The sequence below is a fragment of the Pituophis catenifer genome, unplaced genomic scaffold (genome assembly GCF_029215685.1).
Source record: "Pituophis catenifer annectens isolate HBS135680 unplaced genomic scaffold, rPitCat1.0.hap2 SCAF_1, whole genome shotgun sequence".
NCBI classification, from domain to species: domain Eukaryota; kingdom Metazoa; phylum Chordata; class Lepidosauria; order Squamata; family Colubridae; genus Pituophis; species Pituophis catenifer.
This window is the reverse complement of record NW_027256881.1, coordinates 245,695,296-245,709,909: the sequence shown is the minus strand read 5'-3', so window position 1 is coordinate 245,709,909 and position 14,614 is coordinate 245,695,296. Positions and strand designations below refer to the sequence as shown.

General features: G+C 36.1%; 1 protein-coding gene across 1 annotated transcript in view; it reads right to left on the bottom strand.

The window, feature by feature from the left end:
• LOC139308924 (mucin-5B-like) overlaps positions 1-14,614 on the bottom strand; it is a 72,736-nt gene that overhangs the window by 38,728 nt on the left and 19,394 nt on the right. Inside the window, exons 12-22 of the mRNA XM_070932900.1 lie at positions 12,250-12,319; positions 10,140-10,277; positions 9,881-10,045; positions 9,406-9,500; positions 8,482-8,608; positions 6,727-6,979; positions 6,271-6,323; positions 5,363-5,463; positions 2,259-2,410; positions 558-696; positions 345-458 (exon numbers count right to left, since the gene is read on the bottom strand). Coding sequence (XP_070789001.1) covers positions 345-458; positions 558-696; positions 2,259-2,410; positions 5,363-5,463; positions 6,271-6,323; positions 6,727-6,979; positions 8,482-8,608; positions 9,406-9,500; positions 9,881-10,045; positions 10,140-10,277; positions 12,250-12,319 — 1,407 coding nt within the window. The remainder of the gene's footprint in view (positions 1-344; positions 459-557; positions 697-2,258; positions 2,411-5,362; positions 5,464-6,270; positions 6,324-6,726; positions 6,980-8,481; positions 8,609-9,405; positions 9,501-9,880; positions 10,046-10,139; positions 10,278-12,249; positions 12,320-14,614) is intronic.

The window sequence follows — 14,614 nt, the reverse complement described above, 5'->3', positions numbered from 1 at the left end:
AAACTGTTGGAATACAAAGGGCATTTCTAGGGAAGTCTAGGTATTGTACATGTTCAATGGGATATATGACATATTGTTTTTAATTTTGCACAAGAATTAAAGCAGTTTACCATTCTCCCTTTGTTTGCTTACATTTCCAATACAATTTGGCATGAAACAGAGGGAATGACTATATCAGTATCCCAAATGTAATACTCCATGTGCTCAGTGAAAGTAGTTGTATGAAGGAGCTTACTATACCGCTCTTTTTAATTAAAAAAAAGTTATTTTGGAAGATTTTTTTGGAGGGGGGAAATACCAGGGAGTTAATGGTAGATCATCAACACTACAACAATGTTACTCACTTTGAAGAACACTTTAATAGATTTAGAACAAGTGGTGCCAGTGGTGCCACAAGGAATATTTTCACTGATGATTCGGAATGACCCCTGGGTGGAACTGTTCTGGCCACAATAATCCTAAAAAAGGAAGGGAATATAATTAGACAAAAAAAAAATGCCTTCTGTGTTAGATCCAGACGGTTTCTCTGGTGAAAACAAGAAAGCAATGCTTGATACCTGCAAGAGTGTATATTCACATTGCCCATTGAAAATATAACGCTTGTCATCAAAGGTGATATAATGTCCATCTCCATAAACAGCACAGGTTGATAGGCACGTCTCCAAGGTACATTTCCACATCCTGTTCTTACATATACTAAAATAAGAAGAGGGAAAATGCATTTCAAGAATAATTCTCCTATTTGCACCCATAAAAGCAATTTTGTGTACAGTGCTCATGCATTACAATATATTTTAGTTGTGTAGAGTTCAGCTAAATAATTATCTCATGAATGTAATCATAGACTAAGTGTGAAGAGGCAAGGATATGGGATAGGAAAGAAAAGAAATTGAAACAGTATTGTAAATGCCACAATTTCATCTAAGAAATTAAGAAACTATAAAAGTAAAAAAGCAAAGGAACTGTATTTTAATGTAAAGTACTTTTTAAAGAAAATTGAATTATATTTGAAAGTTGCTATTCTGTACTATAGAAAAAGAATGGACAGATTTGATTTGAATCAATAGATTTTCCTTGTTATTTATGAAGAGAGTCTAGGAAAATTTGCTACAGCCAATTTGCCGAGGGACAACTCACCATTCAAGCCCGTATTACTAATTTCATTCAGTCACTTTTATTATTGGTGACCACTTTTTTGTTGAAATGATTGTAACTTTTATATTTCTGGATTGACTTCATTTTATTATTATTGGCCATGGTTCTATGGAAATGAATTCAACTTTTGTATTTGTTGAATTTTCCTGCAGCAAGTTGTCCCATGGCGAGTTAGCCATGGCAAGTTGGTTGTGGCGAGTTGGCCATACAAATTGTCCCATTCTGTTACGAAGGTCAGTGTTCCATAATAAAAGTTGGTGAGTAACTGAATATGAAGTTACATTGCATTCTTCTCTGACCTGTTATCCTCCTGAAATCTATTTCGACTCTTGCCTCAATAGTTGGGAATTCTGGAGACCTCCCAAGAAGTTCATACCAAGAATGGTGTTTTTCAGAGGAAAACTGCTTTGCACATGTGTTTATAAAGAACATATAAGATTTAAAGGATGTATAAGATATACATCCATTAAAAAACATTTTCACATCCAAAAGCACATTTACATGTACTTTTCAATATGAGATGGTGCAAATGGGAATTATTGAATTCCTTCCTTCCTTCCTTCCTTCCTTCCTTCCTTCCTTCCTTCCTTCCTTCCTTCCTTCCTTCTCTGCCTTTTCAAAGCAGTATACTGAACACAATAACCTTGTGAAACAAGCTAGATTGAAATGGAATGCCTGCAGCAAAATGGCCCTGTGCACTTCCATGGCTGAAGGTGGATTTGAATCTAGGTATCCCCTAAATTTAACATCATAATTATTTTGGCAACTCCAGCTATGATTAATCATAGCTCAATATTTCCTGGCCCTTGCAGCCAGATTACAAACAACAAAAAACTGTAATCAATAACAAATACATGGATTCAAGAAAGAACATTATTTGCAAAATAGAAAATACATTTAAAACTAATAAATACAAACATAAATTGGCTGGTGATATATTTATATTATAGTTTTAGGTACTTAGGTGAAATATACACCACGACCCTTGCCAGTTTGCTTTCAATCTGGTATGTTGGAGTTTTTTCCCCCAAGGACAATATGGCCATTTAACTTTAGGAATATATATCTAACAAAAAGTATTTTGTTTACTAGCAAATACTTACCAAGTGTTACAGTCAACTTTGATCTTTTCCCCAGGCTGATATGTGGCCTCATTGTGAATACACGGGCACTCTTCCACAGGAATACAATGACCTTTCTCATCTGACACTAGCCCGTCTGGACATACACAACCAGAGACACACTTTGAATTGTACTGTAAACATCAAGAAGAAAATATGACTCAGGAAAGAGCAAATAAGCAGTCAAATAATTTGCTTTTTCAGTCCAGGTTAAATAAGGCTGGCTCAATTTAAACACAATGGTGGTGTTAATTCAGCTAGGATTGCCAATAGGGAATGACCACCTGAATTAATAACTCCGGTCCATACCCAGAAGTTCTTCTATCTGTATAAGTGTATTTGAGATAGTAATAGTATATTTCTGAATAAATGAAAGACACTGAAGAAGATGGAACAATAGGATCTAGAAGGAATTGGGCAAGGTGAGACTGGGGAAGAGTGACTTGTCTAAGATTAATTCATGCCTTCATGGTATAGGGAACTGTTTCTGATAGGGCCTCAATACTTACACAATGTGAGACTTCCGGTGGCTCTGCATTCCCCGAATGGACGCTCCTTTAGGAGCTCCAGCCCTGTGATTCCGTTTGCCGCTAGAACAGCGAAAATCAGCTGTTCTAGCAGCTCAAAACTCTCCCCCAGGGAAAAAGGGGGAGAGAAGAGCAGAAGGGTCTGGGTAGAGCTCCCCTAGACCCCCAGGCCTTTTTTAAGCCTGGGATTTGCAGGGTGAGAGCTCCCTGAAAGCCCTTCAGTGCTCCGGATCCGGGACGATTCTGCTTTATGCAGAACAAGGGGTCACGACCACACCAGCAGAGCAAATTTAAGGATTTTGAGAAAATTTGAACCTGGACACTGGCAGAGCAAAATCAGGAGAACAGAAAATGCAAGTACTAAACTTTAACTCCGTTTAAAAGAAAAAGAAAAAAGATGGCGCTTAAGGGCGTTAAAACAAAACTTACTAGTGAAAGTGATCGTTAAAGCTGCAACATTGTAAAAGCTACTGGATTACGTGGCAAGAAAAAGATTTAAAGTGCTAGTGGAATGAAAAAGACTATGGTACTGACCCCAACTACTTTATACTTCTAAATTGTATGGAAAATTATTGGACTTATTGACCCGACAGCTGAATAAATTTAAAGTGGAAATTGAAATATGGCTGACATCAAGGATGGAGGATCATTATTATATGAGTCAGCAAATTCACAAGTTGTGACTGTAAAGGTTTTACAAGAACTCTTAAATTTTTATACTTCTGTTATATTGTAATCAGTTGAAAGGACTATTCAAAATTATAATTTGGAGAACAACAATGATTTGCTGGCTGGAAAAGAGGAAGAAAATCAAGCTATTTCGACTTTGGAGCAGGAAAAAGAGGCTGTCAGGATCACGATGGAAGTCAGCACACTGAAAACAGAGGTTTTGGCAGAAGCTTCTATGCAGTTAACTGAAAAGCAGCAAATAGACTCTTTCCTGCAGACTGATAAACTTTATCCTGACAATTTTTGGCTTGATAGACAGAATCAATTTTCAAGGAAGGAAGTGATTGATTATATAAGCAGGAAGAGTCAAAATGGAGGTTTCAAATTGAAGGAGATAACTTTTAGAAGAGAACGATTTCCAAAGATGCATCAGCCTCAAATCTATATCCAAAATTTTTCTAAAATAAAAGCAGGGGGAGGAGCAATGTTGAAGAAGAAAGTACTATTGAAGAAGAAGGACTGGAAAAATATAGAAAGAAAGGAAGAATTGAAGATTAGTTTCTTTTGGGGAGGATTTTAATAATAAATTTGAAAAGTTTACTGAAATTAGTATTTTTTAAGTTTAAGTAAAAATGTTTAACTAAAAATGGATAACTTTTTTTAAAAAAAATTATCGAGGTATTAAAATGCTTAACTTTAAACTTAATTGATAACTTTCTGAAAGTTTTGAAACTTATATTTTGAAGAATGTTTTATTAAAGGTATTAAGAGATTTTAAAAGGTTTAACTTAAAATAATATATTTTTTTCTTTCTTTTCTTTTAAAAAGATATGCTTTAAAGAAAGTTTTAAAATGTTTAATTTAGAGAAAGAAGAAATACCTCATTACACATATAATAACAGCAGTGAGAATCTCTTTTGCTCAACACTGGAAGGAGAAAAAGTTGCCATCTGAAGAGCACGTAATCAGAAAAATACTAGATTGTGCCGAAATGAATAAACTGACGCTAGAAATCAATGACTGAGAAGAAACTGACTATTACAGTGTTTGGGACATGTGGTACGAGTGGCTGAAGAAAAGAAAAGTGAAGTGAATTTGAGAGAGATAAAGGAGTCTGGAAGGGTGATTAGCTAAATGGGTATATGGATAGGAGGTATATTACCGTAGGAGGATATAAAAGGGAGTAAGGATGTAATTTTATGAAAAAGAGAGGTAATTCTAGGTATCAAATTATAACAGTAAGAAATCCTACGGATAATATTCTTGAATTGAGACAATGAATTAATACCATGTAAATGACAATGTAATTAATGCAAAGGTATAACTGTAGATATATATCAACACCATGTAACCGGAAATAGTGCAATTGTACCATAATTCTTTAATAATAATTTTTTTTAAAAAAAATGTTTAATTTAGAATTTTAAAAGGGGAGGCTGATGAATAATTTTTAAAAGAGGAGTTAAAGAGTGTGAGGGAGTTTTGAATTTTGTAGTAAGTTAGTATATTTTAGCTTATGCTTGTTTAATGTTACACCCTGTTTTTTCTCTGGGAAGTCGGGGGTGGGGGAGGGGAGGGGCGTTGAAGGTTGTTGGGGATAAAATTGTTGTTTAATTTTTAATAAAACTAAAAGATAGATAAATGTATTAATAGAGAAGTAAGGAATGTGGGGGAAATGTCATAGTAAAGGAAATGATAATATTAAGATATGATAAATATTGGAGGAGTAAAAAGAAGATACAAAAGATGTACTCAGAAGATATATTGAATGATTGATTATGTATTGTTTGTTTGTTTGTTTATAAAATAAAAACTTTTTTTAAAAAAAAGAAAAATAAAAAAACAGAAAAAGATACATTAAAAAAAAAGAAATTAAAAAAATATACTTACACAATGTCTATCAAAATTCTGACAGCTTTTCTGACATCCGGCCCCTTTGCTGTCAGTGGTGGCATTTCTGCAGTCAAAGTAAACCATTGGTGCGGTACATTCTATCCAGAAGAGAGAAAAAGTTGATATATCACATAAAGAGATAGATATTGATATCATGGGTCAAAAGAGCTGGGCAAAAGATGTGTAAGGTCTTTGGAACTAACTTTATTCATTTGCATTGAAGTCTTAACCTTCAATTGTTATTGAGTCTCTAATTGAGTTATTGAGGAAGGAAGGAAGGAAGGAAGGAAGGAAGGAAGGAAGGAAGGAAGGGAAATCTGAGTCCAATTCACATCATTATCAAAATATATCCCAAAATGAATATATTCTGCCTGTAATGTTTCCAAATATTTGCAAGAAAACCAGCATTTAGTTTTGTATGCAATTTACAGCCAAGAAGTATTTCTAAAAAGGACACTATCAACCTCTGAATTATACATCTTCACTTCTCTCAAACATTTTTCCATACCCAACTTTTCTAATGAAAAAAAGAAAACTACTTCTATTTGCTTACTGTTTATATCATTTTTAAATATGTTGAAATCTCTAATATAATTTAAGCATTAAACACAATTTAGGTCCAAGCAATAATTACCTTCTTTGTCAATACATCTACAAGATAAATGGTTCTCACAAAAATATCAATTTGTAGTTTAATCTGTGTGTATTTACCTTGGCATAAGATCCATTTTGTGCAATGGAACTTACTTCCAGTTATCATGCTCAAGACCGTAGACAATATTAAAATGCTGATTTGTTTCTGGATTATCTTTGTTACATACTGCTATTTTAACTAGGCTGGTTCAATTTAAATGGAAAGATGGACCAAGAAATGAACATGTGGGTAATGTCTCTGTATTCCTTACTTTGTTTGGATTCTCCATCACCGTAGCAGTTTAGTTTTCCTTGGTTACAAGTGCTGAGTAAAAGAAATGGGAATGATTATTGTGTCCATATTATCTGAGAATTCCTAAATCTTTTTTTTTTTAGTTGAGAAGCTGCAAATTATCAATTACCCTAAAATATCAATGGCTAAAATACCCTAAAATATCAATTACCCTAAAATATCAATACCCTAAAAAACTCTTCAAAGGCAGAGTAGCTAACATAATCTGGATATAAGATTAAGTATTTAACATTTGCAGATAAACTTGTAAATGTAATAAATCTTAGTTTTTCCAAACTCTGCACATTATGATTTTAAGCAGTGCCATTATATCTTTATAGCAAAAACACTCGGGACCAAATGAAAACATTCTAGACTGACACTATTCAATCTATTCTTAATAACCAAGCTTAGTTTGTAACTTAAATCCTCTTACCATGCAACGCCAAACTCATGGTAAACTTCACCAGGGAGCATGGCTGTTCCTTTGTAATAGCAGGGACATTGGTTAGCAGGTACACATATTTCAGAATCATCCATGTAAGTTCCAGGTGCACACGTACAGCCATCAACTGGGACAAATTTGATGTTGCAGGTAATATCAGGTTCACTTAGTGATCGGCAAGTAGGTTGACAAGAGCTAATTTCATAGCTATAATTCAGGGATTTGGGACAGGTAGCATATTTGGCTTGAAGGAAGAAAAAGAAATAATAGTTATTTATATTGTACATTGATTATCTGTTGATCTCAAGTCTCTGGTAAAGCTAAAAGACACAATAAGAATACAACACAGAGTAAGTGAATAACAACATACACAGAGCCACATCTGTGCTGAAAGCAGAAGAAAGATGCATTTAATACAACATTTAGTGTTCAGAGTTTATTTATTTACAGTTCATCACCAGTCATAAGAAAATATATCACATACTGCAGACTTAAGTGGATAATAATGATCAGTTATGAGAAAAGCCTGAAACAATTTATATTGTATGAAATGCACCAAAAACGTCTTTAAGCCATATCTATTTGCAAACTCCATTCCCTTCTAGCACTAGTTACCTAGTTGGGTAATAAAATGTCTACATGAAAACAACCAAGTCAGAAAGCACCAAGAACCCCCAGTCCTAAGAATATTCCAGCCTTTTTGGAAATATCTAGAAATTAGTAATCTAAAAAGAAAGCAGTAACCTTACCTTTTTGGGACGGTTGAAAAAAATTGGGACCAAATGAAAGCATTCAAGAGACTGACACTATTCTGTATATTCTGAGTTTGTAACTGGAATCCACTTACCATACAATGCCAAACTCTTCCCTAAGTAGAAAATTAATGTTGATTTGACATAGTATGGTTGTCCTCTTCTAGCAACATGCAATTTCAGCTTTGAAAATACCTTGACTGAATTTAAGGAGAGGATCTGGCTGAGAACCAAAACACCGAAACTGATAAAGTCTGAATTACCCACTTCTATTACAACACAATTTCCCCCTGCTCTTGGCTATCCCTATAAATTTTTTTTGCAATGTGCCCCATCGAGAAGGTTTTTATTCTTGTCCTTAATCAACGTATTACCCATTAAGGTGGAAACAGGTATATAGATCTCCCTTATGAAAACTACACTTATATATGTTCCAAATGGAGGTGTTATGTGTATCACATGTGTCGTGAAAGAGTCCATTGCATATTCAATGGTGAATAGATCTTAGAGCAACAATTATTAGATGTTTCATAGTTTAGGATCACAATACAAAAAAAATTCCCTCTTTAAAAAAAGTCTATCAAGCACAGTTTTGTCTGCTACTCCAAATACATACTGTACATAATTCTTCATATATCCAGATTCCAGATAAATTAATTTAGAGGGAGAGGACTTTAAAGCTCAGCAACAAATAGACAACCAGTGAATCATCTTATGTATGTTTCCCAAGCATGCAGCCCTCTAGTTTGGCTGCTGCAAATTAATAGTAATGCTTTTAAAAATCATCTTTGTATGGAGCACATCCCAGACTATCTGGGGTGGATGTAAGGAAGGTATAAATGTCCATCAGAAATTCATCATTTCATAGAAATGCCAGCAAGGGAGCTGGAGATTAGCATTAAAATTATATTCAAAAGTCCATTCCTTGGCGGCATCACTAGAAAAATTTATCAGTCTAGAATTCCTTGCTGAATGGTTTTATCAGAGTACTCACAACAAGCGTTGGTTCTCCATCCTGCAAGTTCAATTCCTTTGGCTCTGCATGCTCTGACATAGGACGAGAGGGCAGCACACATGCACTTCTCACTTATCTTACAAGCGCAGGTATCAAACATACAGTTCTAGAAAAGGGAAGCATATTCTTAATCAAACAGAGCCTTGGTAGTACAGTGGTCTAAAGCACCCTGTTATTAAGACCAGCTGCCTGCAATTACTGCAGGTTCGAATCTCACCAGGCTCAAGGTTGACTCAGCCTTCCATCCTTTCTAAGGTAGGTAAATTGAGGACCCAGTTGTGGGGGCAATAAGCTGACTTTGTATAAATATACAAAAGGATGAAGGCTATTGCTTAGCGCATTGTAAGCCGCCCTGAGTCTCCGGAGAAGGGTGGCATATAAATCAAATTAAAAAAATAATAATAATACTTTCCATGTCATTTCTTGCTACGAGGTTGATTCAGCCTTCCATCCTTCCAAAGTTAGTAAAATGAGGACCCAGACTATTGCTATTGCTATCCTACCACTAAATTGGAATTTTACATCCAATTAGATTTCAGCAGCAATCCTTTTAGTCTGTCAAACTCCTGAAGTGCATTCCATGCAAGTAGTACATTGAGCTGGGTGTGCCAGGCTTTGTTAGTAGAGTGATTTAATGTGCTTTCACATCATTTTGGCAATATAACGCATGACATTGAAAATCCAGCTCTGTGGGTGAAATTCAGTTTGTTTTTCTTCAGGAAGATCCACCGGAGGGGGGGGGGTGTTTACAGAACTTTCTGCAATAACAGCCTACTGAAATTGACCAGATTCTGGCCACAAATAACATTTGCTCACCCCTCCCCTAAAGGATGATCCTTACTTCCCACCATCGTTAATGTCTTTCCAGGCAATGTTCTTAATTAAAATGGATGATCATAGTACCGTGTGATAAGCCTTTGGATTCACTATGGGGTGGCATTTAGCAAAAGGCCCTTCAGCATCAGTCAGGAGTCCACACCAATGACGGGCATATTTTTCTAAAAAGAGAAGTAAACATCCATATCTTTTGGACCATTTCTATAAAGATACATGGCAAATTTCATCACAGATTACATGTCTAGCTTCAATGTTCACATTATTAATATGCTAATACAGACAACTATACCTACATCCGGAAAAGAATGAAACAAACTTGAGTCCATTTATTTCATACACCTAATTCTTTCTCAAACTCTGCTGATAAGATCTTAATTTGCACATTTTCTGATTTTTTCACTCTCATTATCAATGCATTGCTTTTACTCCCCACGCTCACCTCATTTGTAAGATTTTTATTGAGTTTTCCCTTAACAACTATGTAGGAAAAATTGAGAATAATTGTTTTAAAGAATGGCTATTTTGGAGTAATTCTGCCCACCATTTTCAGTGCTCACGGTGCAAGGATCATTAAAATGCTGTTTAATGTTGTCACAGGCAGCTTGAGTTTTCCAGGTATTAGCAAATGCGATCGCTGTTCCTTCTATCAATCCATTCAGGGTTTTGAAGTCATCTCTCTGGTTATGGTTAAAGTTGCCACAGAGGCCTTTAAAAGAAATTTTATAATTTGAATGATGGCAAAATAACAAAATGGACTCTTTGAACCTAGAGAAGGCATAGAATTTTGAAATATTCCTTACCACACATTCTTCCTTGGAAAGATGGATCCAGATAAATGTATAACTGTAGCAAAGGTTTAACCTGGACCACGAGCTGAAGGCCAAAATTTGTGTCCAGAACGATGAAGGAATGTGAAGGCTGGAACATTGTTACATTAGCTATGGGGAAAGAATAAATGCCATTCTGAATAAATCAGCATTTGCAGTTGTCCAGGAGAGGAGGAGCTAAATTTTGGGTAGTCATTTGCTACCACCACATTAGTGAATTGGGAATATGGTACAGGGCTTGATTAGAAAAAAAACCAAAAAAACCCTGGTATTTTTTATACCAGAACACATGGTAAACACTTTTACCATGTGTTCAACCGTCATCCCAATGATATGGTGCAGACAGGGTATTTCACTGAATTAGTTAAGCATCTAGCATGATGTTTTACATAGTTGCCTTCAGCTCTTTGTCTCCCATCTATAAACTGGCTAGAAACAAAGCCAGCACCCTTTTCTGGTTATTAGTTCTTTTTTTCAGTTTTGGTGATGGTAATGACCAGATATTCTATTTGGACCCACAGTTAATAAAGCATAAGGGTATGTGCTAGTTGTTCCTGACTCTAGGGGGTGGTGCTCATCTCTGTTTCAAAGCTGAAGAGCCAGCGCTGTCTGAAGATGTCTCTGTGGTCATGTGGCCGGCATGACTCAATGCCAAAGGCGCACGGAAGACTGTGACCTTCCCATCAAAGGTGGTCCCTATTTTTTCTACATGCATTTTTTACGTGCTTTCGAACTGCTAGGTCGGCAAAAGCTTGGACAAATAACGGGAGCTCACCCCATTACGCAGCACTAAGGATTCGAACCGCTGAACTGCCAACTTTTCGATCAACAAGCTCAGCGTCTTAGCCACTGAGCCACCACATCCCTACATAATAAAGTATCCTACTGTTTAATTAGTCTGTTTTTTAAAATCTTCATCCCATTTCCCCATGGGAAGAAAGTAACCACCAAACATTTTTCTTTTTGTAGGCAGAACTTACAGGGCATATTTTTGAAAACCTTAATACAATTTACTAAGTCGAAGCATCAAAATTCACATCTATCAGGCACAGCAGCCAGCCTAAAGCAAAACTTCCTTTTCACGTTTGTTCTCTGTTGCAGAGAGAACTTCCTTTCTAAAGTTTGGTTCTCTGTTGCAGCTGCTGCTATAATAAAGCTATAGTAGCATAGTGGCTGTTACTTTTGACTCACATTCTACAAGTCAGGTAAAAGTTGGTCAGCAATAACTTTAAAAAAAAATATTAACTTTTTCTATAGTTACCCACTTTATGATTTTAATTGGTTTTATTTATTATCTATTTTATTTACTTAATAAGAAAATTTATATGGCTGCTCACAGTGACTCTGTTCATCAGTGTAACATAAGGCCTACTTAAAGTAGAAGGATTTCACCCCAGTTTCCAAATCACTCAAATGGATATAGGTTGCACAGGAGTTACCACTGCATTTCTCTGGTAGGGTGGTTTAAAAAAATCCAAATTTTTCACTAGTTTACTGGTGGACTGAAACTGTTAAAGATGTTAAAGATGTAGGTTAGATTACCTATACCAGGGGTGGGCAAATCTTTTACAACCTGTGGACTTCAACTCCCAGAATTCCTGAGACAGGTTGTAAAAGAGCCACATTTGCCCACCCCTGACCTATACCATTGCTTAACCAATCTTTGAGGAATTTGTAGTGACACTAACAGAAAAATAATGTGAATTCTTCAGCAGATATGCATCGAGCTGACAAATAACACTCCATCAAAAGCTTAGCAAAATATTATCAAGAACTTGAACTGTGATTGGAAACAAATTAGGAATCCGATGAAGCACAGTTTTTAAAAAATGCTTATTGAGGCAGTTGATTGCACTAACCTGTACAGCTGAGGTTTCTAAAATCTTTTAAAAGCTGCATATGTTCAGAGACTGACTAAGATTAAAGCATGGATAGTGAGCTTCTCTTTCCAAAAGGAATTCCTTTTTCAGAACAGCAAACTCAATTGTCAGTCTGATACCAAACCAAATTTGATATGCTGATTACATTTAAGATTTAAAACTCTTCCTTCTGCACAGTCAGATATTTCTAATGAGCTACATACCCACTGAGATAGGCAGCTGAGTAACCATCCCATTAACAATTACTATGCCTTCACGGTTGATTGCAGCATACTGGTGAGTAAAAATGAAGAAATAATCAATAGGTTCATTATCTTAAAAACTGATAAATAGAAATACGAAAGTCTCTCTGTCTCTCTCTCTCTCTCCCCCATCTATCTATACACAATAGATACACACAATAGATATGGCACACAATAGATACAAACTTATGGTAAACCGCGCCAAACTTGATTGCAGAAAATATGACTTCAGTAACAGAGTTGTTAATGCCTAGAATTCACTACCTGACTGTGGTTTCTTTGCCAAACCCCCAAAACTTTAACCTTAGACTGTCTACTGTTGACCTCACCCCATTCCTAAGAGGTCTTTAAGGGGTGTGCATAAGTGCACCTGTGTGCCTACTGTCCCTGTCCTAATATTCCCTTTTATTCGTATCCATTTCATGTATTCATAATTATGTTTATACTTATATCTGTTATCTAATACATGCTTGACGAAATAAATAAATAAATAAAAATATCTCTCTATCTCTCTATCATCTATCATCATCTATCATTTATCATCTATCATCCATCCATTATCTATCTATCTATCTATCTATCTATCTATCTATCTATCTATCTATCTACATATAAATGTGGATATGTTTGTAAATATAAATGAATTATATGGGAAGGGAAGGAAAGAAGGCAGAAGGAAAGGTAAGAAGGGAGAGACATTGCAAGTGCTAAGTAAAATTCTCACCTCTCATCAATTCATATTTAAATAAATTATTTAATTTAATTTGGTTTAGTTGTTGACAGGAATTTAACTGAACTGTTACTTAAGAAAAAAAGGAAATTAAACTGCTGTAATCCAGAGTTTCAAAGCTCCTTCATTTTACTTCTAGCAATGTAATTCTTGTTTAAATATAGAAAAAGAAGTGAATTCTGCTTATTAGATATGTCATTATTTTGTCAGCAAAAGGCATTGTCAGATGTAAATGCCTTATTCTCTAATATGTAAATAGTATATGAATGGGGTATCAGGGGTTAACTTATTCTTCACTTCTTAATGTATTCATAATTCACCACTTCCACTTATAGCTCCACCCATTGTATATATAAGGAGCCACCTACACCCTTTTCCTAGCTTCTATCTGTGAATATTCAGCGAATATAGAATGCCTATTGTAAATAAAAGGAAGTATATTTAAACCTTTAACTCTCACTAATTTTATTGAGTCTGATCCTGAAAATATTGCAACAAGCTGGTAGCAGAGGATGGTTAATTGACTCAATAAAAAACTTAAAAAATGTCTAAGAAAGATAGGCCCAACACCAGGGCCTACAGCAAAGAAATGGAAACAGAACAAGAAATAATCAACGAATCCACAAACGCAATTTCGAGAGAATCCGAAGAATACACCACTGAAGACGAAGAAATAATAGACGAAAATGATGACCAGGAGGAAATCGAAATAGAGAATAACGAACTCAGGTCAGAGATATTAAAACTATTAAAAAGCCAGAAGAATGATGAAAGCCTCATCGCGAACCTCCAAGAAATGCTGAAGAACAGCGGAGCAGCGAGAGAGAAAAACATCACTAATGAGAAGTCTAAAGACCCAAAAACAGTGAGTGATATGACTGCAGAGAAAGTCATTACGAAGAAGAAAAACAGTGATCCCGCGCGAAATTTTGAATGGCAGCCATCTTGGTTTCAACAGGCCTCCAAGGTGAGCGAAGCAGAGCCAATCAAAATGCTCAATTCAAAATTTCTGGCGCGAAAAACGTTATCAGACAACGAAAATGAAAAAGAAGATTCGAACTCCTCAGAAGAATCAGAATCAGAAAGTGAAGATGACTCAACAAAATCCCAAATAAAATCAGCAATGAAAACACTTTTTGCTGCATTTGGGCCAAAACTAAAAATTACCAAAGAGCCACCGAAGAAGCGAGCAAGCAAGCCGATACCTCAAGACCTGCCCGCTCCCATCCTGACTTCGAAAGCGACGACACCCGAACCCAGAGAGCCTTGTCGATTCCGCCCTACACCACAGACCGAAGCGAGTGCCAATGCCCCCAAAAGAAAAAGAAGAGCAGCCGCCGTCGTCAGAACTCCCAAGGTCGAACCAGAGACCGACTCGTCTGAAGCAGAGCAGAGCGAGCGAGCCGCAATGGAGAGAACCTTCCACGACGACTCCAAAGAAGAAATGGACAACGCGCATGCGCGAAACTACGCAGACGGTCCGGGAAGACATGAACTGGCGAGAGAACCACGCAGACTCGTTGCGAGCATCCCCATGCCGTTTTGCAATTTTCTACACTTGCGAGACCACGGACTACCTCAGGTCGTAAGTAATGG